The sequence below is a fragment of the Rhinopithecus roxellana genome, chromosome 9 (genome assembly GCF_007565055.1).
Source record: "Rhinopithecus roxellana isolate Shanxi Qingling chromosome 9, ASM756505v1, whole genome shotgun sequence".
In the NCBI taxonomy this organism is placed as follows: Eukaryota; Metazoa; Chordata; class Mammalia; order Primates; family Cercopithecidae; genus Rhinopithecus; species Rhinopithecus roxellana.
Window position 1 is genome coordinate 19,176,706 of NC_044557.1, and position 25,980 is coordinate 19,202,685.

Here is a 25,980-nt window from a genome sequence, read left to right on the forward strand (position 1 = left end):
ATTGAATGATTGAATTAGTAACATTCAGTTTTTGGTAAACATTCTGAAGTAACACAAATGTCAGTAAGGGGAATAAAGGGTAGTAAGGAAGCGGTATTTTTAAAGTGTGCTTGGAAATATCTGTTTGCATAAATGTTGTAGAGACATGTGAAATGAATGAAAGGGAACCATGCATGGATACTAAGGAATCATTTTCCAGGCAGAGGAAATAGTTGAATATTTGATGGAGGGGACAGTAAGAGATCCACCTATTTGAGTAGAATGAGTTGAGGTTGATTAGGAGAAGGACCTCTGATGAGTTGGTGAATACATCACACTGATTTTACTGATTTTGCTCTGAATGATTGAGAAACTATAGGTGAATTTAAATATGGAATTAATATAAAATTGCCACTTTTTTAGGAAACATAATTGATTGTGTTTTGAGGAAAAAATGCAAAGGGCAAGAATTGAAGCATATGGTGAGCTAGTAGGCTATCACATTAATCTGTAACGAGAGACCGGAAAGTCTGTGAGTAGATAGTTGTTATGGGGAACACATATTGAATATATAGAGTAGAGAGATTTGACAAAATTTCTTGGCAGATAAGGGGTTTGTGAGAAATATAAGATAACCTCAAGGTTTCTGTCCTGAGCAACTAGGCAGTTGGAGTTTCCCTGTAGTGAATTTGAAAATATTAGGAGTACAAACTATGCATAGGCACAGTTTTTAGTACTTTACATGTATAATACTCTCACAACTTTACGAGATAAATAGTACATTTATCTTCATGTTGAAAGGAGGAAACTAAAATGCATATAATTTTAAAATTTTTTACAAGGACAAACAACCTGTAAATGGCAAAACCAAGATTTTAACTCATTTGTTTTGATGGGCCACAGAGTCCACATTCTGAAACACTGTGTTATACTTTGTGAGGGGTGGTTTTGGGGAGAACAATCAAGAGTATAGGGAATTTATATTTAAGGTGCCAATAAAATACACTTAAGAAGAAACACTGAATAAAGCATCAGACTCTGGACTCGAGTTCAGGTGACAGCGCTAGAGAAACAAGTATCAGAGCTATTGGGCATAGACGCTATTTACAACTATAGACATGGATACAATAACCTATGAATAAATATAGATTTCTTAAAAAAAGAAAAGCCTGGGCCGGGTGCCTTGGCTCACGCCTGTAATCCGAAAACTTCAGGAGACCTAGGTGGGCAGATCACGAGGTCAGGAGTTCTAGACCAGCCTGGCCAACATGGTGAAACCCCATCTCTTCTAAAAAAAAAAATACAAAAAATAGTAGGGCATAGTGACTTGTGCCTCTAATCCCACTTATTCAGGAGGCTGAGGCAGGAGAATTGCTTGAACTGGGGAGATGGAGGTTGCAGTGAGCGGAGATCGTGCCATTGCACTCCAGCCTGGGTGACAGAGCAAGACTCCGTCTCAAAAAAAAAAAAAAAAAAAAGGAAATCCTATTTTCTTTATTAATGCAGGGGTGTCCCAGCACTTAGAAGTTATAAAAAGAAAGAGCACAAATGAAACAGCAATTGGGGCACTTTGGAAAATAGGAGCTTAAACAAGAGAGAACAGTGTCATGAATAAGTGTCATAGGAGAGCCAATAAAACTTTATGGATTAGTAATTTACTTCCACTAAAAGATTTACTCCTTGCACAGTTGACTTCTCATGCACAGAGATTGAAAGCTTTGACACTCACAGACTTGGGAATTTGGTCTGTTGTGTAATGCTATTATATAGGTTTATTCTAAGGGTAGGTAGTTTACGGAAACCCTTACATTAAAATTTGAGGTTTGATGTGTCTTTAGTCATTTCAGTGGTGTGAAGATCTTCAGTAACTGCAGCATTGAAGACTTTGCACATTTTATTTCAAAGCAGAAGTCCCAGTGTCTTCATAATCAGCCTCGCTTAGATCCTTTTTTCAAACAGCAAGCAGTGTGTGGTAATGCAAAGCTGGAAGCAGGAGAGGAGTGTGACTGTGGGACCAAACAGGTTGGTACTAATTTGGGAGGCTATGAACTGAAATTGCAGCAAAAATTACTTGTTAATTCAAGTGTGAAACTGCCATTTTCCTTAATTTATCAAGCTAAATTTTCTGCAAATGATTCAGGAGGCTGTGTAGGTGTTATAACAACCAATGAGTGCACTTATATTATTGGTATAGTGGTTCAGTGCTTTGTAGATCTACGTGGATTTGTATGAATATACAGGTAATTTCCCTTTATTTATTCCAGCTTTCTTGAGGTATAGCTGACAATTTAAAATTGTATATATTTAAGTTATATAACTTGATGATTGAGTATACGAGTACATTTTGAAATGCCCACTAAAATCTAGATAGCTAGCATATCTGTAATCTCACCATAGCATTTTATTTTTTCCTTTTCTTTTGCTTTTTAAAAATTTTCCTTTCTGGCGAGAACACTCAGAATCTACCTTCTTAGCAAAGTTCAAGTATATGATACAATATTGTTAACTGTAGTCATGTTTGACCTCCAGAACGTGTTCATCTTGCATAATTGAAACTTTATACCCCTTGACCGTCATCTCCGTTTTCCCCTCCCTGAAGTCCCTGGCAAGCACCATTCTAATCTCTCATATAAGAAATTTTCAAGGCCACTAATTTCACAACTGAGTTGATGTAGGTTCAATCTCTTCCTCTTCAGTATAGACTTTCCTAGTTTTTAAGCCTGAAATTGAAACCTAGTATTTAACCTAAATTCCTTTGTTGTTCATAAAGAGATATTTTAAAGCTTTCACTATGGAGCAAGAAAACCTAGGGAGCACATTTGTGGTTTTTGAATATTTTAATCCGGGTCAATATTTAAGTCAAAAAGATTTGTAACATACATAATTAAGAACAGCTAGTTTTCCCAAACCACAGAAATCTTAGATAAAGCACCTGGTTGAAGGGAGATGAGGAGAGCAGAGACAAAGGGAATGAAATGAGGGAGAGGAGATATTGAAACTCACAGTGAATAGTACAGGCTCAAAAGGATCACAGACTAAGTAGACTTCATTGTGCCCTACAGTAGTCACTCATGTAGCCCTCCAACCAGAAAAGTATGTTTATAGATCCTGAGATATGTGATATGCTTTTAAAAAATTGTTCCTCATCACCCACTTGTTTTTGCTTGGTTGGGTTTGAATGGAAACATCTTGAAACTTTCTTCTTCAATTTGACAGTCATGTATCTAAGCTCTCTAAATGTTATATAATTGAGGCTTAAATCACTAAGATATAACTTTCCCCTCTAGAATTATAGTAGATAGCAATGACAGTGACAATTCTTAGACAGAATAGCTGTGAAAAATACTGACTACTCTGTACTTCGAGTAAGTATCTTGCTATAACTCATATGAAGACTACTAAATCCATGATTTATTTTTGTGTGATTTATCAAATTTCTTTTTCCAGTTTATCCTATTTTAAATTTCTGGGTATTTTAAAAATGTGTGTGTGTGAGAGAGAGAGAGAGAGAGAGAGAGAGAGAGAGAGAGAGAGTGTGTGTGTGTGTGTGTGAGAATGTATTGTCTTTTAGCCTTCTTATCTATTGCTTTTACTAACTTTAGTAATAGAAGTTTTAAAAGCATATTCACTGGGCATAGATGAACTAAAGCATAAAACAAGGCATAATAAGATATGAGTGAATGATGTAAAGGTGATAACTTCATTATTCTCAAAAATAATATCATTTTTCCAGACCTTAGAGAATTAAAAATGAAATAAATCAACAATATACCATAAAATGCAGAAACTTGTTAAAATGTTAGATTCAGAAGGCTCTAATAAGTAGTCACTACAATAGAATTTTTAAAGTATAACTTCTGTTTATTTTACGTCTTGTATTTAACTATCTCTATCTACAAGAGCCAGCTCATCTCAGTAACTTGACTATGGCAGACTCCAGGGCTTCAGAGAATCCTTTTATCAGTGTAACCAAACCTATTCTAGCAATATGAGCAACATATGGTCTGACAATTAGTAGGTAATTAATAAATGTCTGTTAAGTAAATGAGTAAGTGGTTTTATTTTTCTGTTTGCAAACATGTAAGTTAAGCATCTATGTGTATGTTATATAACATGTTGTCATTATGAATATGTCTACAATATGAATACAAGTAGGAAAATACTTCAGATCATTTGATTCGCCTTACAGAATTGTTTCCTTATTGGAGCCAAATGCTGTGATACTGCCACATGTCGATTTAAAGCCGGTTCAGATTGTGCTGAAGGACCATGCTGTGAAAATTGTCTAGTAAGAGCTTTTTGAACTATTTCAGTATTACCTACATAAGTAGTTATCATTATTATACTTCTGTATTCTCATTTTGCTTAATTCAATATCATTTACCTCACCCCTTCAGTTTATGTCACAAGAAAGAATATGTAGGCCTTCCTTTGAAGAATGCGACCTTCCTGAATATTGCAATGGAACATCTGCGTCATGTCCAGAAAACCACTTTATTCAGACTGGGCATCCATGTGGACCGAATCAATGGGTCTGTATAGATGGAGTTTGTATGAGTGGGGATAAACAATGTATGGACACATTTGGCGGAGGTATTTATTATCATTTCATTTCTCATATATGTGTTTTTTCTGGAAACTGAACAGAAATAGATGCTGATACATGACTGTGATTTTTAAAATGTCACATTTAGTTTAAATATTCTAAAGAATTATAGAAAGAGAAGAATATGGCCAGGTGTGGTGGCTCACGCGTGTAATCCCGGCACTTTGGGAGACCGAGGTGGGCAGATCACCCGAGGTCAGGTGTTCGAGACCAGCCTGGCCAACATGACGAAACCCCATCTCTACTAAAAATACAAAAATTAGCCATGTTTGGTGGCACACGCCTGTAATCCCAGCTACTCAGTAGGCTGAGGTTGCAGTGAGCTGAGATCATGCCACTGCACTCCAGCCTGAGAAAAAGAGTGAGACTCCACCTCAAAAAAAAAAAAAAAAAAAAAAAAAAAGAGAATACTGCCAGAAAAAAATCAGTAAAATATCAGTAGCTAGAAATTAAAAATTAATTTAATTAAAAGTGAAATCATTATGTTGTTAATGACTTTCATCAAAATAATAGAGGGAAAGATTTAAAGTCTATGGGACTTCTGAGTTCAAGAAGGAAGAAAGTAGACTGAACACAAACTATGCTTTTACTTCATATTCACCATTTTTTTGGTAAATATAGAATAAATAATATGACTATAGACAGTAAAATAATTATAAGTTGTCATATAAATGCAGTTTAAACCACATATGTAGGCACACACATTCAGGTGCACAAAATCACCTGTGGAAACAATAAGGAAGTTTCATGAAAATCCAGGGACTCTGAAGTTATTGAGGCGTGATGTGCACTGACGTTAAAAACAAAAAAGAAAACCGTGGTGCAAACCATATACAAAATTGTTGGCTAAATAATATGGAAACAGCAACAATGCCAACAGTATTTCATCCCTATATCAGAAAAAATATTGACAGAGGAAATATTTAGGATGTTCATAGAAACAGATAGGTGGGGCACCTTTATTCTCAACTGGAACAAGTCGCAAGTCTAACTCTGATTTCTGTGTAAAAAGGGATTGCAAGGCACTTATCAATAACCAAAATGAACATACAATTAGGAATGACTGTTAGTTTGAAGAAAAACAAAACAAAGATGCAAAGAAAGAAACTTACAAAATGAAAACGTGTTCTCCTGGGAAAATGGGTAATTTGGTACCATAATGTGGATGATTTTCAGATTAAAGAAGGAAAATAGAGACAGAAAGGCAGAGAGAAAGAAGAGAGAGTGAAAGAAAAACTTTTTTATTACTGATTTAATTTCCTCAATCATTGTTGGTGTATTTCAATTTTCTATTTTTTTCATAATTTAATATTTGTAGGTTGGATGCGTCCAGGAATTTATCTATTTTTCTGTTATCAAATTTGTTGGCATATAGTTGTTCTATTTATATGTGTCTCCTATAATTCTTTATATCACAAGATATCATTGTAGTATCAGTGGTAATGTTTTCTGTTTCATTTCAGATTTTATTTATTTGAGTCTTCTCTCTCCATTATACGGACCCAGAGTGCTTCCTAAGGAGCACTCTACATCCGCATGATTAGTGGCTGCCAATAGTCTTTCAGATTTCTTTTAATGCCTTAGCTATATGTTTTCTACCCTATGCCAAAAGTATCTCTGTGAGAAGACAGATTCAAACTTCAAGCAGTTTATAAGACAGCCTTAGCTTTCGCTTCCTGCTTGTGCAGGACCTAAACACCATGGAGTTAGGAATGACTAGAAAACTCTGTTCTCAGAACTATTCTAGGTATGTGTGCAGCTACTTTTTTAAAATAATTTTTAAAAATTTTTTGGAGCCGGAGTCTTGCTCTGTTGTTCAGGCTGGAGTGCAGCGGCACAATCTTGGCTCACTGCAACCCTCACCTCCCAGGTTCCAGTGATTCTCCTGCCTCAGCCTCCTGAATAGCTGGGATTAGAGGTGCACACCACCATATCTGGCTAATTTTTGTATTTTTAGTAGAAACAGGGTTTCATCATGTTGGCCAGGATGGCCTCAAACTCCTGAACTCAGGTGATCTGCCTCCCTCGGCCTCCCTAAGTACTGGGATTACACGCTTGAGCCACCGTGCCTGGCCTGTGTGCAGCTTTTTAGATCCAGTTACATTGTTACCAAGCAATGAGTTCACTTCCAGATGTGCATAGAGGACAATACTAATAGCATCAGCTTCCAAGAAAAGAGAAAGCTTTATTGTGAGGTCCATTGTGAGCTTTATTGTGAGCTTTATTGTCTCCAGCAAGGAGACAAAAGGCAATGCTCAAATCTGTTTCCTTAAGCTAGCATCTGGGGGCAGGTTATATAGGCAGATGGTAACTATGAGACAGTTGAGAAAGGCTCTGATTGGGTCATGCAAAGAGGTGGTGTCAGGTCCTCAGCTTTTAAATTTTTACTGTAACAAAACAGGACTCTCCTCCCTTCATTTTTTGGGGGAAGAGGGGAGTGAGGGTCTTGCCCAAACTGTAGTACAGTGATACAGTCATAGCTCACTTCAGCCTCCGACTCCCGAGCTCAAGTGATCCTTTGGCCTCAGCCTCCCAAGTAGCAGGGACGACAGACACATGTCACCATTCACTTTTTTTTTTTTTTTTTTTTTTTTTTTTGTAGAGGTGAGGTCTTGCTGTGTTGCCCAAGTTGGTCTCAAACTTCTGGTCTCAAGTAATCCTCCTGTCTTGGCATCCCAAAGTGCTGGAATTATAGAAGTGAGCCACTGCATCCAACCGCTTGCTTCTTAATTTGGTCCATGCACCTAGATTTTAGTATTTCGGTTCTGCATGTGGTTGACTTCAGTTCCAGCCTGCTCAGGTTCAGGTTATTTGATTGGCAACCTGGGAGTCGATGGCAACTGAAAAACAGCTAATCATTTTGTGACTGACAAATTTGAATCAGAGTGAACAATAGGTGTGAGTTATTCCGTTTCATATAGTCATCTAACTCTCCAGGAATTCCTTTAAAATTTCCATTGAGCTCTTGTTTGCCTCAACTGAAATCACAGCCTTAGGCACTGGTGATGTTGCTGGCAGATGTATATTATTTCAGTAATGCCTTTGTTGTCAGTGAACCAGTTCAGATTCTTTACTTCACTGCATAAAAGAATTTGAGAGCAAGTCCAAAGGGAAAGTAAGTAAAGAAGTTCACTGCAAAGCAAAGTACACTCTGATAGCTGCGTCAGAGCAGGCTGCACAAGAATAAGAGGGTCAGTTGGCATTGAGGAACTTCCCTTTATTGGAGTCTAACATGATTATTCATAAAAGCGTGGGCATGGGCACTGTTGTTTAGAATGTCGTGAGGGGTCTCCTGAATGCACATGTGCTATTGCTGTACATGCTAGTACATACATCACATTTCTCATTAGCATTTTAATTCTCCACCCAGGGGTGCCTTTTTCACTATTATAATGAGCATAGGTCACTCCAAGGACACAAATCATGGGTTTCTGTGCTTGAACCAATTTGGGTGTTTTCCCTTATGTTCCTTTATCTCCTTGCTGCAGGATGTTCTGACCAGTATCCCAGGATGCAGTTTGTGCACTGTTGGGAGGTTTATTCTCGCCGTCTATTTTGCAAATTTGTTCTCATTTAAGGGATGCCATGACCAACCTATCTAATTTACCTCACTCTGAAAGTCAAGATTTTTTTTTCTTCATTTTTTTTTTTTCACTTAACTGAGCTCCAAATCAAATCAAGTAGCCCCAGCCACCAAATAGAGATTTTTCCAGGGAATTGAAAGTTTAGATAAAATATTTTGGTAAGTTATTGACTGCCTCTGGGCATAGTGCTTTAACAGAGCTCCAACAGAGATGTGACGTCTTCATTAACTGTAAGCCTGCTGGCTTTCCTCTACCATGAGACACTGAGAACAAATGAGAATATGCCCAAGTTAAAACATCACTGACCCCTTTGTTTATCAATTCTATCAACCAGAACTACACCAGAGAAACAGAATTCTTTGGATATGTAATTCTGCACTCTCTCTTCCTCTCTGTAGGTAGATAGATATAGATATAGAGATATTTTATTGTATATAGAATTTTGAATGTATATCTATGTAAACAATTGGCTGATGAGATCGTGGGGCTGGCTAGGCAAGCCTGAAATCTGTAGGGCAAGACAATTAAAAGGGCAGAATAGAAATGTTAAGCATAAATTGAAGTTTACAGGCAGAATTGTTTTCTTTTTCAGGGAAGCCTGCTCTAAAGGTCTTTCAACTATTAATAATTAAATCAGGTCCATCGAGATTATCTAGGATAATATTTCTTAAATAAAATAAGCTTATTTTAGACTTCATTACACCTACAAAATACCTACAGAGCAATGCCTAGATTAGTGTTTAATTGAATAATTTGGGACTATAGCCTAGCCAAGTTGACACATAAAATGTATCATCACACTGTCTTTCAGTAGTTTCTCTTGGATACCTAAAATTCATTTTGATCTGTAGATTTTGGCTTTATTTCTTTGTTTTGGCCTATTTTTTGTCTACCAGCAATGGTTTGCTACCCTAGCCAAGGTTAAAATTTTGGCCTCTTACCCATAACCAGCTTTGCAAATGACCTCTGGGACAAAATGAACTGTTACTTTTCAGTTCACTACAGCATCTGTGGGTTGCTGCTGAGATCTGAGTCTGTCCACTCTGTTAGTGAGACCTTACTCAGCCTCCCGAGTAGCTGGCACTACAGGTGCCCGCCACCACGCCCGGCTAATTTTTTTTTGTAGGTTTGGTAGAAATGGGGTTTCACCATGTTAGCCAGGCTGGTCTCGATCTCCTGACCTTGTGATCCACCCGCCTCGGCCTCCCAAAGTGCTGGGATTACAGGTGTAAGCCACCGTGCCTGGCCATGTAGGCTGGATCTTATGATAATTAAAATTATACAGATTATGCAGGTGGATTGGATGATGGGAGGGCGAATGAATCAATTGTGACTCCAATATATTTCTGATCTGAGGAAATTATGATGTAAAACATAAGATAATTGGTTAGTGGTTTCACTTGAAAAGACATTCATGCTAAAACTGATAATGGACAAAGAAGTCAATATGGGAAAAAAGTTTCCTACCTACTAATAGATATGATATGCATTTATAGACTTAGTATGATTAGAGGCTAAACTGAATACAGTGGTTAACTCTGGAGTATGTCTAGGATATGTCTTTGGACAGCATACCAGAGTCCTTTCAATTTTTAAACATTTCATTGAAGTGGTTTTGTGTGATCTTAAATCTAGTTTTTATTTTGATTGTTATAGTATGATCTTATTTTGTACAATGAATATGTTAAACCATTTCAGAATTTTAAGTGTATTTGTTATTTAATTTTAATTAATATAAGTTTGATATGACTAACCACATCTTTTTATTTCCAGAAGCAGAGTTTGGTCCTAGAGAATGTTATTCTTACCTTAATTCAAAGACTGATGTATCTGGAAACTGTGGTATAGGTGATTCAGGATACATACAGTGTGAAGCTGAGTATGTTTTCAGAAATCTGTCTTAGACCTTCTATTTATCACCTTATATTTGAAGATAACATCAAACAATTAAGTGTATATGTAAGCAAAATATCCCCTGAACATAAAGTAAGACCGTGTTTGTTCAAATCATAAATATCATAGACACATTTCTCCTTTCCTATACCCAAATTATCCCTTGTACTTTTCAACAAAGTGTTTAATTTTCATAAGGTACATTAATTACCCATCAGTAATCATTTTTATTATACATGCTATTATGTTAATTTTCCTTTTTTTTCTTTGAGACGGAGTCTCACTCTGTTGCCTAGGCTGGAGTGCAGTGACGCTATCACTTTAATTTTTACAAAGCATGACAATCCTCCTAGTAATGAAGTTAAAATACATGAATTAAGAAGCAAAGCATGTTTTTCTTTTTTCTTTTCTTTCTTTTTTTTTTTTTTTTTTTTATTTAAGGAGTCTCACTCTGTCACCCAGGCTGGAGTGCAGTGGCGTGATCTCGGCTCACTGCAAGCTCCGCCTCCCGGATTCACGCCATTCTCCTGCCTCAGCCTCTCGAGTAGCTGGGACTACACGCGCCCGCCACAACGCCCGGCTAATTTCTATGTATTTTCAGTAGAGACGGGGTTTCCCCGTGTTAGCCAGGATGGTCTGGATCTCCTGACCTCGTGATCCACTTGCCTTGGCTTCCCAAAGTGCTGGGATTACAGGCGTGAGCCACCGCTGCCGGCCAAAGCGTGGTTTTTAAGAATATGAGCTCTACAGCCAGACATTTTGGTTTTAAATCCTAACTCCACTCTTTACCTATTCGTGTGACCTCAGGCACGTATTTCAGTTATTTTTCATATGTAAAATATGAATATTAATAACATCACCAGTTTGGTGCCAGTGGGAAACATAAATGCTGTATGAAAAATACTTAGAGTGGTGACTGATACGTAGTATGTACTATATGAGTGCTAACTATTATCTGTTACTATTATTTTGTAAATTAGAACTAGAAGACCGGGCGGAGTGGCTCACCTGTAATCCCAGCACTTTGGGAAGCTGAGGCGGGTGGATCACCTGAGGTTAGGAGTTAAGAGACGAACCTGGCCAACATGGTGAAACCCCATCTCTACTAAAAATACAAAAATTAGCCGGGCATGATGGCGGGTGCCTCTAATCCCAGCTACTCAGGAGGCTAAGGCAGGAGAATCACTTGAATCTGGGAGGCAGAGGTTGCAGTGAGCCGAGATTGCGCCACTGCACTCCAGTCTGGGCGACAGAGCGAGACTCCACCTCAAAAATAAAAAATAAATAAATAAATTAGAACTAGAATGTTACTGATACCCATTCCTTTGTTGTAAAATTTTATGTTGATATTATTTCAAAAGTAAAGTAAAACTTCTGTAACAAATTTCTAGTTTTCATGAATAGTGCAAGGAATTCCCATATACGCTTTGCCTAGGTTTACAGGTTGTTTACATTTTTCCTACTGCTTTACCCTTCTGTTGTTCTAACTCTTCTCTCCTCTCTTCATAATTACGTTTCTGAACCGTTTGAGTGTAAGATGAAAACTGTGCTTGTTTATTCCTCAATATATCAGTGTGTTTATCTTGAAAATAAATATATGTTCTTACATAACTTATTATAGCTATCAAACATGGTTCATACTGAAATTTCATTCATTGTTCTGAGTAATTTTAGGCTATTTTCCTTGTTCAGGAACAAACCCAGTGTCAGATATTTATATTTACTCATAATGTATTTTTAGAGTTCTTTCATTTGGAACTTCTTTGTTTTTATTTGTTTCTTTTTATTAGTTTTTTTAAAATACTATCGGTTAAGTAATTTGAAGAATTTTCCCACAATTTAGATTTCTTTGAAATTTTTCATACTTATATGTAAGTTATACATTTTGGCATGTTTGTCACTGAAGTGATGTTGTACCCTGGATTTTTGTAAAGGTATGTGCCATTTTCTTTCAGTATTGAACATTTTAGATTAAGTGTTTTTATAAAGTCATTATTCTCTAAATCTTTCAGCTGTGAAATTACTGTTTTCTTTTTGGGTTTAACATGTAATTTTGGAGGAGTTGTATTGAGACCCTAGGCATATTCTGTTTCTCCTCACACTTTAACTAGTTTTAAAATCCATTAGTGATTTTCTAACTGTATTATTGACTTTGCCCTTATTAGCTAGAAATGTACTGTAGGAAGAAGTAGTTACTTCTATACTTTTATTTATTTACTTATCTATATATTTATGTGTATCAGTTTAGACACAGTAATTGTTATTTTATTTAATAGGATAGAATACATTACTATCATTATTTATTTTGATACTTTCTCAAATTATCTTAATTTTGACTATTGGAAATCCCTTTGAGTTGGTTAATGTGTCCTTTTCAAAAGTCTGTATGACTTTTTAATAACTTCCAAATTTTTCCAGCACATGAAAAGATGTCATAGGCTGCATTGCACTTCTTCTACTTCTGTTCTGGATTCAACTATTTATCCAAGGAGCCTTGGTTCTTTTTCTTAGAAGACGGTGTTTGAAAATAAATACCTAAGCACCAGTAGTCTGCATGTCTACTGTTTCTCATTACCTCTCAGCCTTCTCAGTCAACAGAGCTAGAACATGCATTTCATATATGCACATACATGTAGCACATATTCATTTATTTAAATCTCTGAATTTAAGACATGAACTTAGTAATAATTCAAATTCTAATTAAGTACCATAAAGTACATCTTAGTATACAAGTTGCTTCCTCATATACTCAAGTTTCAAATGCACAGAAATTTGTTTTGTAACTGCTAAAGTATATACTTACTAAAGGAAAACGTCTAGCTATTCTGACTACATTTTCCTTTGCATCATTGATCCTTTTTATATTAGCTGCGTTAAAGGGCTTCTCTGCTGAATGCAATGTCTGGGTAGTATTGGTATTGATATCTAGTAATTTATTTGCCCTCTATGTTATATTTCACTTTTTCTTTGTATGTTTAGCATATTTTTAACTTTGTATCATATAATATGACTATTACATAATGGAAATTGCATTCACTTTTGCTTTTCTGAAGGCTAGAATTTTGTAATGGAAGAGATTTAACATAGCTAGACTCAAACTATAAACCAAATCTCTGAGCAGGAGCTGAAAACATTGTTCATTTCTTTATGCTTCCAGGAGATGCTTTTTATGTGCTCCCTGGATTCTTCACCACACATGCTTAATTAGTTCAGTAGTCATCCAGGTTTCAGGCTGAATATAAATCTGAAATTTATATTCAGATTTTACTTCTCAGTCTAAGTTTCCAGTCAACTAACTGATATTAGGCCTGTATTTTAGTTATGTCTTGGATTATTCAAGCTAAGAATCTTCAACCTTGGATGTGCTTTCATAAATTATTAAACAAAGCCACATCTACAGAATATCTGGTGCTACAGTTCCCATTCTTAAAACTCAGTTATATAGTCCTTCCTTTTCTGGTTACATTCCAGTGCCTTCAAAGTGTAAGCATGTGTGTTTTAGATCACACTTCTACCTTACTACAATGCCTTCCAGCCAAAGACCACCAAGAAGGCAGCTGAAGTTGAACAAGTTGGGTTTTTTTACATGTTGAGTGGTGAGAATGCACATTACGAGAAATTGTGGAGCATGCCAGTTCTAGAGATTTGGACTCGAGTTAGGTGATTTTTAGGAAGGTTTCAGGAAATAGACATTTGCTGTAAATTAGATGTTTTAAAGTAGAGATATTAATAATTGTATGATTGTGTATCTTAATCTTATATATGAAGAGGGAAGACTAAAGTGAAGCTAAAGCTGTAATTGCTAAAGAAGCAATAGTCACACATATTAGTTGAATGTCCATTAAATTTGTGGCTTGGACAATGTTTGTTTCTCCTCTGTGTTCAGACATGATCTATGAAGTGAACTTGCTTATTTTCTTAATCTTTCATGGTCGCAGAATGGCTTTGCCTAAGGTTGATGTTCTATGAAATTACTTAATGTTTAACAGGTGTGTGCACTATGAGTGCAGAACAACTTTTATCAACTCCAAGTCCTTGCTCGATGACGCCTGACCACTTCAGGGGCTGGTTTGCCCATTTTCGTTGTCTTCTTTTGACCAAAGGGAGAAAAGTTCAGACCATAGAAAACTGCTCGAAGACATCTAGATTTTCATCACTGCTGAGATTTTGCTGATTAGGAGGCTATTTAGATAACATATGTTGTGTATCTCAACATATGTACTTGATCTAGGGTTAGTCACTCTGCCTCCATGGTTTCCTGAATCTTCTGATGTAGCAATGGTCATGTGGTAGCATTTAAGATTCCAAACAGGATGCAAGGGCCAAATAAAAAGCTTATGGTTTGCAGCATGTACTATAGGCAAATGCTTACATTAATCTGTAGGACATACTACCTTATGTGATATATATAGCGATAACCCTGTAGTATTAATCAGTGATTATTTTTGTTAATTAATGTGAGTGACCTTGAAATCTTCATTTTTAAAATCACTCAAAAGGTGAACAGATGTTAAATTCATTTGAGCTTGGGTTTGATTTTGTTTCAGTTTCAAAGGAAAGCGAAGGAATCACAAAAAAGTTGTCAGGCTAACTAGGGAATATTAGGTTGGTGCAAAAACGATTGCGGCTTTTGCCATTAAAAATGTGGCAAAAACCACTATTAGTTTTGCACCAACCTTAGATCATAATTACTAAAATGTTCAGTTATTATTGGCAATTTAGGCAAGGCCCTTTTTTTTTGGTGTTTTAAAATGAATTGTGTACATTCTCTTGCAAACCTTGAATACTTTATTTAAATCTATTTTAGAAATTATATTACTGTACTTCTCTAAATTAAAATTAATATTTTTTATTTATGGATAAATTATAGCAATCTGCAGTGCGGAAAATTAATATGTAAATATGCAGGTGAATTTTTATTACAAATTCCAAGAGCCAGTATTATTTATGCCAATATAAGTGGACATCTCTGCGTTGCTGTGGAATTTGCCAGTGATCACGAAGACAGTCAAAAGATGTGGATAAAAGATGGAACTTCTTGTGGTCCAAATAAGGTAGGTAGTCTTTTATTCCCAAATAATTTCCTAATATTTTAGATTTTGTCCTTTTTTGAGACGAATTTCACTCTCGCCCTGGCTAGAGTACAGTGGTGTGATCTCTGCTCAGTGCAACTTCTGCTTCCTATGTTCAAATGATTCTCCTGCCTCAGCCTCTTGAGTAGCTGGGATTACAGGCGGTACCACCATGCCTGGCTAATTTTTATATTTTTAGTAGAGATGGGGTTTTGCCGTGTTGGCCAGGCTGATCTCAAACTCATGACCTCAGGTGATCCACTCACCTCAGCCTCCTACCGTGCTGGGATTACAGGCATGAGCCACTGCACCTGGCCTAGACTCTGTTCTTAAATGATACATAATTAGTATTTTCTCTCAGAATTTAAGTGCATATTCAATACAGAAAATCAGGAAAAAAGCAAACATTAAAAGAATAAAATATTTGCAATCATGCATAGATGACATTGCTATGACTATTTCTTTGGTTATTCAGTACTTTTTTCATTGAAATGTGTGTATTACCTGAATTGAGAACTGCATTGTTCATTTACTGTATTTTATTAAATTATCTCATATTACATAGAGAATACATCTAATGTCATAAATTATCTTTTGGTATAATTATTTTAAAATAGCCATTAAAATAATATATGCCCATTTTACTGACGAAAATAATAAACAAACTCACAGAATAAAAAAAAAAATCAATCAAAGTCACATATCTGAGATGTAATAGCTTTTTATTTTTAGGAACCTTCCATCAATTTTTCATAGACATGCACACACATATGGAGTTGTAGAATATTTATCTATCTACATATCTATCTTTCTTACTTTGCATTCAATGTGGTAGCCATGCATATATATCAATAGTTTTTGCCTTCCGAGATTTTTTTTATTATATGAAATATGAACTACTTACATACAAACACATATATACATAAGGAGGTGCAAGGTCAAATTAGTCTCATGTTTAAATTATAAAGCCTCTCTGGCTTAATAAGTAACAGAATACAGTAAGCCCCTTATTGAAGAAAAGAGGGAAAGGAAAACTATACTAACTTTACTAATATTCATTTAAAACATTAGAAAGTAAGAGCTTATATAAATAAAAAAATTGTCATTCCAAATTCTCACACAAAATGTAAGTCGTTTAAAAAATTGTGCAACACATTTGCTTTCATTAAATTTAGTTTGAAAACTTCTTACCAAATTAATGCTCAAGACTATCTTACATTTTAAATTCTCCATTGTTTCTAAACAGGTTAAAATATGTTATGTGAGGTAGGAATTGCACAGGAAATGGGAACCACCAAGAGTGGCTTAAATAGTTGGTAGTTATTTTTTTTCCCATAATACAAAGTAATTTTGGAGTTTGTCCATCCAGTGTAGTTACTGGGTGCCATTATGTCATCAATGATCCAGACTCAGTCCAGTTTTTAGTTATAGATCTTGTTTGTGACCCTCTTTCATATTGCCTTCAAAATGGTTGATTGGAACTCCGGTTATATCCACAGTTAGTGAATGGGATGAAGAATGTATGACAGGCAATACCCTGCCACAGTGTTCATGACAAAAGTGATGTCTCATCAAGTAGCCATTTAAGAACACTAGGATGAGGATGGGATGAGTTGGAAAAATAATACATTTTAAATTAACCATGTATCTGAGAAACTAAAAAACCACACACAGGCCTAGGAAAGATGCATACTCAGAAAGGATCTGGGATGACCATAAGCTTTATATTCAGGTTGACCCCAAAGTTCAGATAATACTAAAGAAATTAGTAAAGAACTTCCACAGAACAGAGCCATTCTACAAACTTGGGCAAGGTGGCAGGTTGTTTAATTGCCCCATTTTCATGCTATTTCTAGCCTAAATATCTTGTTTTTCTTTGTGTGTGTGTGTGTGTGTGTGTGTGTGTGTTTTACTGTTTTATAGGTCCTGTGAAATTTATGCTTTAAGGAGGTGGTGGATTTACTATTCCGGTGGATTTACTATTACTTGCACCCTCTAAAGCTATGGGCTGAGCTGTATCTTGGACCCTTTTAGCCATAGCTAGAGTAGCTGAGATGCAGGGTGCCAAGTCCTGAGGCGGTATAGAGCAGGGGGACCCTGGACCCTGCCGAGGAAACCATTTTTGCCTCCTAAGTCTCTGTGTCTGTGATGGGAAGGGCTACCATGAAAGTCTCTGATATGCCTTGGAGATGTTTTCCCCACTGTGATGACTAACATTTGACTCTTCATTGCTTATGCAAATTTCTGCAGCAGACTCTAATTTTTCCCCAGAACAAGGGTTCTTTTTTCTATTGCATCATCAGGCTGTAAATTTTTCCAACTTTTATACTTTGCTTCTTCTTGAATGCTTTGCTGCTTAGAAATTTCTTCTGCTAGATAGCCTAAATCATCTCTCTCAAGTTCAAAGTTACACAGATTTCTGGGGCAGGGGCAAAATACTGCCACTCTCCTTGCTAAAACATAACAAGAGTCACCTTTTCTCCAGTTTCCAACAAGTTCCTCATTTCCATCTGAGACTACCTCAGCCTGGACTTCATTGTTCATATCACTAAGCGCATTTTGGTCAAAGTCATTCAACAAGTCTCTAGGAAGTTCCAAACTTTCCCACATTTTCCCATCTTATTCTTAGCCCTCCAAATGATTTCAATCTCTGGCTGTTACGCAGTTCCAAAATTGCTTCCACATTTTGGGTATCTTTACAGTAGCACTCCATTCCTGGTACCAATTTTACTGTATTAGTCTGTTCTCATGCTGTTAATCAACACATGCCTGAAACTGGGTAATTTATAAAGAAAACAAGATTTAATGGGCTCACAGTTCCACATGGCTGGGGAGGTCTCACAATCATGGCAGAAGAGAGGAACAAAGGCATATCTCACATGGAGGCAGGCAAGAGAGTGTGTGCAGGGGAACTGCCCTTTATAAAACCGTCAGATCTCATGAGACTTATTCACTATCAGGAGACCAGCATGGGAAAAACCTGCCACCATAATACCTCCCACCAGGTCCCTCCCATGACACTGTGGGTATTGTGGGAGCTGCAATTATGTCTCTACTATAATCTCTTGCCCCAGGTGTCTGCAAATGTTACTCTCCCTGCAGCTTTCCCCAGCAGTCTATACTGCTTCTTTCCATCTGAGATTTGAGTTAGGCAAATCAAAAACCAATCCTTAAGGCAGCTACCAGACAAGTTAGAATATTGCCAATAAGATCTGTGCTGCATCCTTCAGTTTGAGGGAAGGGATTGAGAATCTAGCTGCTGCCTCATTCAGACAAAAATGCCATAAAATTTTCTACCATTTTGACTGTGACAATGTGTTCTTCAGTATTTTACTTGTTGCTATAGACCTTTGACTGTTGGCGGAGCTCCTATAATGTTATTTCAGCCAGATTTTGTTTTGTTTCCTATATCACCATTTTTCTGATGTACCTCCCCAGAGTATTTATTGAAAGTTTGATATAACCTGCTTGGAATTCTGCCACTGTTGTAGGGTGCAAATGATCATTTAAATCCAAAATGCTTGGTCATTGGTGGCCACTGGAGGAGTGCTGCCTTCAGTTTTAGTTGCTTTTGTGGAATCACATTGTTTCACATTTTCTGAACCTAAAAATGATTTTAATCTCTGGCACAATTATGCCTTTAAAAAAAGAGTATGAGCCTGGCCAACATGGTGAAACTCCATCTCTACTGAAAATACAAAAATTAACTGGGCATGGTGGCACAAACCTGTAATCGCAGTTACTTGAGAGGCTGAGGCATGAGAATTGCTTGAACCCAGGAAGCATAGGCTGCAGTGAGCTGAGACCATGCCACTGCACTCCAGCCTGGGCAACAGACTGAGACTGACCCTATCTCAAAAAAAAAAAAAAAAATAAGTATGTACAGATTTTATTTCACTTAGTATTTTAGTCCCTCCATAACAAGAGGGTTTCTGTAGGAACCTATTCTGCCTAATGACAATAAAGGAGGCTGCATTATGATTCTTATCTCAAAACAAAAATAAATCTGTTTTAGAGAGTTTGGTGAAGAATAAAAAAGAATTGTATTTTTTATCTAATATTACTATTGCTATACGGTTATAAATAATTTTAAATTTTTTAGCTAGTTTCTTAATTTGGATGCTATTTTTCCCTAGCGAAACTTCTTGCATGATGCAACTGAAGTTAGGCACTCTGCCACAGGCATGTTAAAGCAAAAACAAACAAACAAAAACCAAACAGACAAAACAAAAAACCACAACAGCACTTCATTGCAGAAAAAGGGTACCAGTAATACCAACAACCCTTCCTCAACTTTTGTTTCTCTAGACAATTAATATATTTAATGGTTCTGAGAATTAGGTTTACTTTTTTCTGGACAATAGCTCTGCAAATTATATATCTAACTTCTCTATTTAAATTGTAGTTGGGTGTGAAGGAAGCATGCTAACAGAATAGATTTATAACTACAGCAGCACTAATCTGTATACAGTATCCAGAGCTAGTACTTTTTATGCTAGTACCACAGCCATCCAAGATAACCTGGCCACCTATTCATCATTAGTCCATTTCCCTGTAAATCTTAAACAGAGGTATGCATTGCCATAATTCTCCAACACAAAAATGTATTTTTTCATACTCAGTAATATTGGGCAAAAACTATGTGAACAGATTAACTCTCTGACTTTAAAAGTGAGTGTGTTATGATCCTATATTATAAGAGAAAAAATCTCCCAAAATATTGCCAATATTCTTTAGCAAACTTTTAAAGTAAAAAATATTTCCAATTACATGTTCTTGGGCTTACCATTAGTCGCTTTGGGTGTTTGTATGAGTTCATCAAACCTTTTTTGTTCTTTTGAAACATAGTATTATTTGATATAGGTCAAAAGAGATCTCTGAAAACAATTACTAAACCTTTGTCTTTATGCTTAACTTTCCTTATCTCAGTTGATTTAACTACCAGCAAGATAATTAAACAAGTCAGAGTCCTTGGTGTCATTCATCCATCTCTTTTTACTATGTATATTACTCCAGCTCAGCTGGTTTAAACTTTCTATCTCAAATACATCTACTGGTTTCTATCCTCATTGCCACTCAATTTCACTGTGTAGTTATCATTTTTGTGGACCACAGCAGTGACATTCTAACTTTGTATCTTCAGGCTATTGCCCTTTCCATTCTCTTTTCCAAAACCTACTTTTATCAGCTTTCCCTCTTCCAATATGTAAATTCAGCAAATTGCTGTATTTGGCCAACTTGCTCATGAAGAATATAAGATTCCACACGATCATGCCAATAAATATCTTCTCTCATATAATATCAAGTGTTTTGTTTGTTTTTCTCTCTCTTTGTTATGATATGAACAAGATGAGATTCGTGTTGTTCACTGACGCCTTCTTGGGGCCAGGTACATATGTAGGACTCAAATATGTATTTAATGAATGACTGAATGGCCACACTGCCCTTTAGATTTCTCAAAGGTTCAATATGTTCTTCCAAGGCAGAATCATTTTAAATATTATTTCTTTTTTATAATACTCTGTCTTTTACTTCTATACCAATTAATTCTGATCTATCATCAGGGCTCAATGAGAAGGTTTTACTGTTCTCAAATATTTGACACATTTCCTGTATTTTATGCTTTCATAAGTCAATTTTTTTCATTACAGCACTTATTACATACTTATTTATGTTTTACTCATTTCATATTTGTACCTGCTATCCCAGTCTAAGCAGGGAAGAAGCTGTTATTGTTTTGCTTACTCCTAGATAATCAGTGTCTCATCTAGTGCTGGAAAGATAGTAGCTCAATACATTAACTGTTCATTGTTAGTATTCTAATTCTTGTTGCTAAGAATTATTAGTCCATGGTAATATGGTATGGTATGGAATGCTTTTAATTAAATAGCAACTCTAGATGGCATGTCAATTAACTTATTTTTGCTCATCCTTTCCAGGTTTGCAAGAATCAAAGATGTGTGAGTTCTTCATACTTGGGTTATGATTGTACTACAGACAAATGCAACCATAGAGGCGTAAGTAGCATACTATGAGGTGAAAATAGAAATCATTGAGTCTAATTTTAAGAAACTAAATTCATTGCTACACACACACACACACTCACCATACACAACATATAGGAAAATTGGCCTTATCTGAGATACATATTATTTTATAATTCTACTTGAACACATATAAATCTAGTTGCTTATCTTATAAGGTGATATTTCTCCTTCTTTTAGGTATGCAATAACAAAAAGCACTGTCACTGTAGTGCTTCATATTTACCTCCAGATTGCTCAGTTCAATCAGATACATGGCCTGGTGGGAGTATTGACAGTGGCAATTTTCCACTTGTAGCTGTACCAGCCAGCCTCCCTGGTAAGTATTAATAATAAATCGGAAATATAATTAAAACATAATTTGAATTTATTAAATTTAATAACATAATATTTTGTCTACCAATTTATATCTAGACTATGTTTGGACATTAAACTGCATACGAATATGTATGTTTTACTTCCACTTCCAGAGAGTAATATATTACAACATATGTAGCATGTGTTATAAATATGATATATCAGTCAGAACCCAGGTGTAAAGACACAAATCACTTTAGTCTTTCAAACAGAAAGAACGCAGTGTAAGGCATCTGGTAATTGCATAGATGACATGACAATCAGAGAAAGGTGAGGCAACCCAGAAAATGACTACCACTTTTTAGGGTTAGAGGGACAATAAAAAGAGGTGGTATTACTAGAATCAGAATCTGGGCTATTTAGCATGATATATAACTCTGGTCAGGGATGTATAGCGGGATTGGAACCACAGGGAGAGTTACTGTCTACCATGAACTGGAGGTATAGAGAATATACAGTCACTGTTGGTGATGCTGGTGAGGAAGGGGGAGTAATATCAGAGCTATTTTTACTCTTCGAATCCTCCAAATTTTACTCAGTGATTCCCAGTGATAAAAACTGACTGGAAGACAGCAGATCAAGGAACTTGGGTAGTGTGGCTCCCTGTGATATTGATCAAAGCAGAGGAAAAGCCTAGATGAATTTTAGAGAAAGCAAGAAGTTAACTGGCATATCCAATAATACTTAGGGCTAGGACATTTCTTTGACATAAAAATCTAAATGTACATACAATTAGAGCCATTTTTCTAATTTTGAGTCATAGGTAGTTTCCACATTAATTCCAGTATCTGGAAATATTATATTTTATGTTATATAGTAATAGATTAGTAAGTTTAAAACTTTGTAATTAATGTATTTTCAAGCTATTTCCATTTTACTAGCAACAATTAGCTTATCTTCCCACTGGCTGCAATTAATTGTTTCTGTTCATGCACACACATGCCATTTCCCAATGAGCAGTGGAGACCACTCCTTTCCAGGTTGGTTTTAGTGGTATGATTGATCAACAAAATATGAAGAACTAACATTCTAGGACTCTCGTGGTCTTCCTACAGACCCTATCTAGGTATTTTGGAATTCTTACTTCTCTCATTCCTGGAAATCTCATTCTCTCATTCACTTCTTGAAAATTATCAGCAATATCTGAAATTTGATTGCACTCAGAAACAAAAATACAACCATCTAATAAGCCCTCCTCAAATTCATAACCAACAAAATTGTGAGCAAAATAGAATGTTTTAAGTTACTAAGCATTGAGGTAATTTCTTACATGGCAATAAATAATTTTAAAAATTTAGCTACTGATATGTTGTGTAATAGAAATCTAAAATGTGGCCTTAGCTTTGAAATTGGATAGTGCATGGAAGATAGAAAGGCAAGAAACTATTGAAGTCTTAGTACATGTTGAAGTTGGTGAGCAATTCAAGGACAGTTTAAAAACACGTTGCAGAAAGTGAAACCATTATTATGAAGTGGTAAATTGTTAGGCATCACTGCTGCCTTTGGTAATGTGGAAAATTGAACTCATACCTACTATGAAATGACTGGAAAAAAACATTAATGAGACTCTATAGGACATTGGTCCATGCAAGGATTTTATCGGTTTGAAAGTAAAACTAATTTTCATTCTCCGCAAGTTTCTTAAAGTAAGAAACAATGAAAGGCCAAATTTGAGATAAGAGCAATAAAATTTTATCTCAAATCAAAATTAAGCAAGGCCTTTGACTGTAAACACCTCTGTTAAAATCTCAGGAAAACTTAAGTTGATATCTCTTAGAGACCCTTTCATCCATACAAAAGGCCTTCTAAGTATTTTATGTAAATGCATCATAAAAACTTTCAAACAATAAGGCTACTAAGAATTTTAAACTGGTAATTTCATAACAGCCTCACAGGATCCAATACAGAGAAAGGCATATGTCAAAGAAATTTGTGAGTGTGGTCTTTGTTTAATGGATTGTGGTTTTATTTGATACATGAGGAATTCAAAGGAATTATATTAGCTCAGATTGAAAGTGATCAAGGTAGCATATATGTTCATTGGTCCACAATCAACTACATGCAAGAAACAGGCTGATAAAGGTAGTCAGATGTGAAAAGGACTATTTGGATTATAAACCAAAGTGCATAAACAAAAAGTCAGAAACCACACATCTTCTTAATCTGTGGGTTTATTTTTTAAATCACCACCAAAAAAAAAAAAAAAAAACAACAACAACAACAACAACAACAAAATTATAGGCATTGATGGTTTCACAGGTGAACCAAACCAAATTCTTGAAAGAAAGCAATATTATTTTCAGAAAACGGTAGGGGGGAAGTTCCTGTCAACTCATTGTATGAGGAAAACATAATCCTGATGCCAAATTCAAACAAGGAACTCAACAAAGAAGAAAATCACAAAACAGTATTCTTCATGAATAGAGATATAAAAATCCTCAACAAAATATTAGCCCATGATATATAGCTATCCATTTTAAAAAGAGTTACAAGAGTCACTTTGGGCACTTATGTTTTCAAGCTATCTATTTCATATAAAATATGTCAATTTTAAAGTTATTAAATTGTTCAAAGGTTCTATTCTGGTAGACTTAGTAAAATACAGAAATATCTTTACTATATTTCTGGTGCTTGCTTTCAAATCTTTGATTTTTTTCTCTCCTAGAAAGGCGCTACATGGAGAACGTTTACCATTCCAAACCAATGAGATGGCCATTTTTCTTATTCATTCCTTTCTTTATTATTTTCTGTGTACTGATTGCTATAATGGTGAAAGTTTATTTCCAAAGGAAAAAATGGAGAACTGAGGACTATTCAAGCGATGAGTACATTGATTTCATATTTAAGATTTGTTATTTGTATAATTTATGAACATAGTCAATAAATAGCAATGTGGTAGATGTAATGAGTAATAATTCAAATTCAGTTACTGTCTTTATATGAGAATTTAATAACTCATATATGAATAACTAATGGCCAGAGGTGGTGGCTCATACCTGTTATCCCACCACTTTCTGAGGCCAAGGTGAGTGGATCACTTAAAGCCAGGAGTTCAAGACCAGCCTGGGCAACACAGTGAAATCCCATCTCTACAGAAAAATACAAAAATTAGCCAGGCTTGGTGTCATGCATCTATAATCCCAGCTGCTCGGGAGGCTGAGGCAGGAGGATCACTTGAGCCTGGGAGGCAGAGGCTTCAGTGAGCTAAGATTGTGCCACTGGACTCCAGCCAAGGCAACAAAGAGAGACTGAGACTCAAAAAAGTAAAAATTATACACACACACACACACACACACAAACACACATACACATACATATATACATATATAGTAATTGCAATTTGGGCGGCATGCCCAAGATGGCCGAATAGGAAGAGCTCCAGCCTCCAGCTCCCAGCGTGAGTGACACAGAAGACAGGTGATTTCTGCATTTTCAACTGAGGTACGGGGTTCATCACACTGGGGCATGTCGGACATGTGCAGCCTGACCAGCGAGAACTGAAGCAGGGCGAGGCACCGCCTCACCTGGGAAGCACAAGGGGGAAGGGAATCCCTTTTTGTAGCCAAGGGAAACTGAGACACACAGCACCTGGAAAATCGGGTAACTCCCACCCTAATACTGCACTTTACCAAGGGTCTTAGCAAATGGCACATCAGGAGATTATATCCCACACCTGGCCCAGAGGGTCCCAGGCCCTTGGTGCCTCCCTCATTGCTAGCATAGCTGTCAGAGATCTAACTGCAAGGCGACAGCAAGGCTGGGGGAGGGGTGCCCGCCATTGCTGAGGCTTAAGTAGGTAAACAAAGCCCCCGGGAAGCTCGAACTGGGTGGAGCCCACTGCAGCTCAAGGAGGCCGGTCTGCCGCTGTAGACTCCTCCTCTGGGAACAGGGCATAGCTAAACAAAAAGCAGCAGAAACCTCAGCAGAGGTCAATGCCCCTGTCTGATAGCTTTGAAGAGAGCAGTGGATCTCCCAGCATGGAGGTTGAGATCTGAGATCGGACAGACTGCCTGCTTAAGTGGGTCCCTGAGCCCCAAGTAGCCTAACTGGGAGACATCCCCCACTAGGGGCAGACTGACACCCCACACCTCACACGGTGGGGTACACCCCGAGACGAAGCTTCCAGAGCAAGAATCAGATAGCAACACTCGCTGTTCAGCAATATTCTATCTTCTGCAGCCTCTGCTGCTGATACCCAGGCAAACAGGGTCTGGAGTGGACTTCAAGCAAACTCCAACAGACGAACAGCTGAGGGTCCTGACTGTTAGAAGGAAAACTAACAAACAGGAAGGACATCCATACCAAAACCCCATCAATACATCACCATCATCAAACACTAAAGGCAGATAAAACCACAAAGATGGGGAAAAAGCAGTGCAGAAAAACTGTAAATTCAAAAAATCAGAGTGCATCTCCCCCTCCAAAGGAATGCAGCTCATCGCCAG

The 25,980-nt window shown here is 36.6% G+C and overlaps 1 protein-coding gene across 2 annotated transcripts in view; it reads left to right on the plus strand.

Moving 5' to 3' along the window:
• Window positions 1-25,980, plus strand: part of ADAM2 (ADAM metallopeptidase domain 2) — a 103,062-nt gene that overhangs the window by 69,593 nt on the left and 7,489 nt on the right. For both annotated transcript variants that reach the window (XM_030937878.1, XM_030937879.1), the window contains 8 exons: window positions 1,818-2,001; window positions 4,169-4,267; window positions 4,377-4,572; window positions 9,943-10,048; window positions 14,933-15,116; window positions 21,074-21,151; window positions 21,359-21,497; window positions 24,201-24,360. In XM_030937878.1, the coding sequence (XP_030793738.1) occupies window positions 1,818-2,001; window positions 4,169-4,267; window positions 4,377-4,572; window positions 9,943-10,048; window positions 14,933-15,116; window positions 21,074-21,151; window positions 21,359-21,497; window positions 24,201-24,360 (1,146 nt within the window). The remainder of the gene's footprint in view (window positions 1-1,817; window positions 2,002-4,168; window positions 4,268-4,376; window positions 4,573-9,942; window positions 10,049-14,932; window positions 15,117-21,073; window positions 21,152-21,358; window positions 21,498-24,200; window positions 24,361-25,980) is intronic.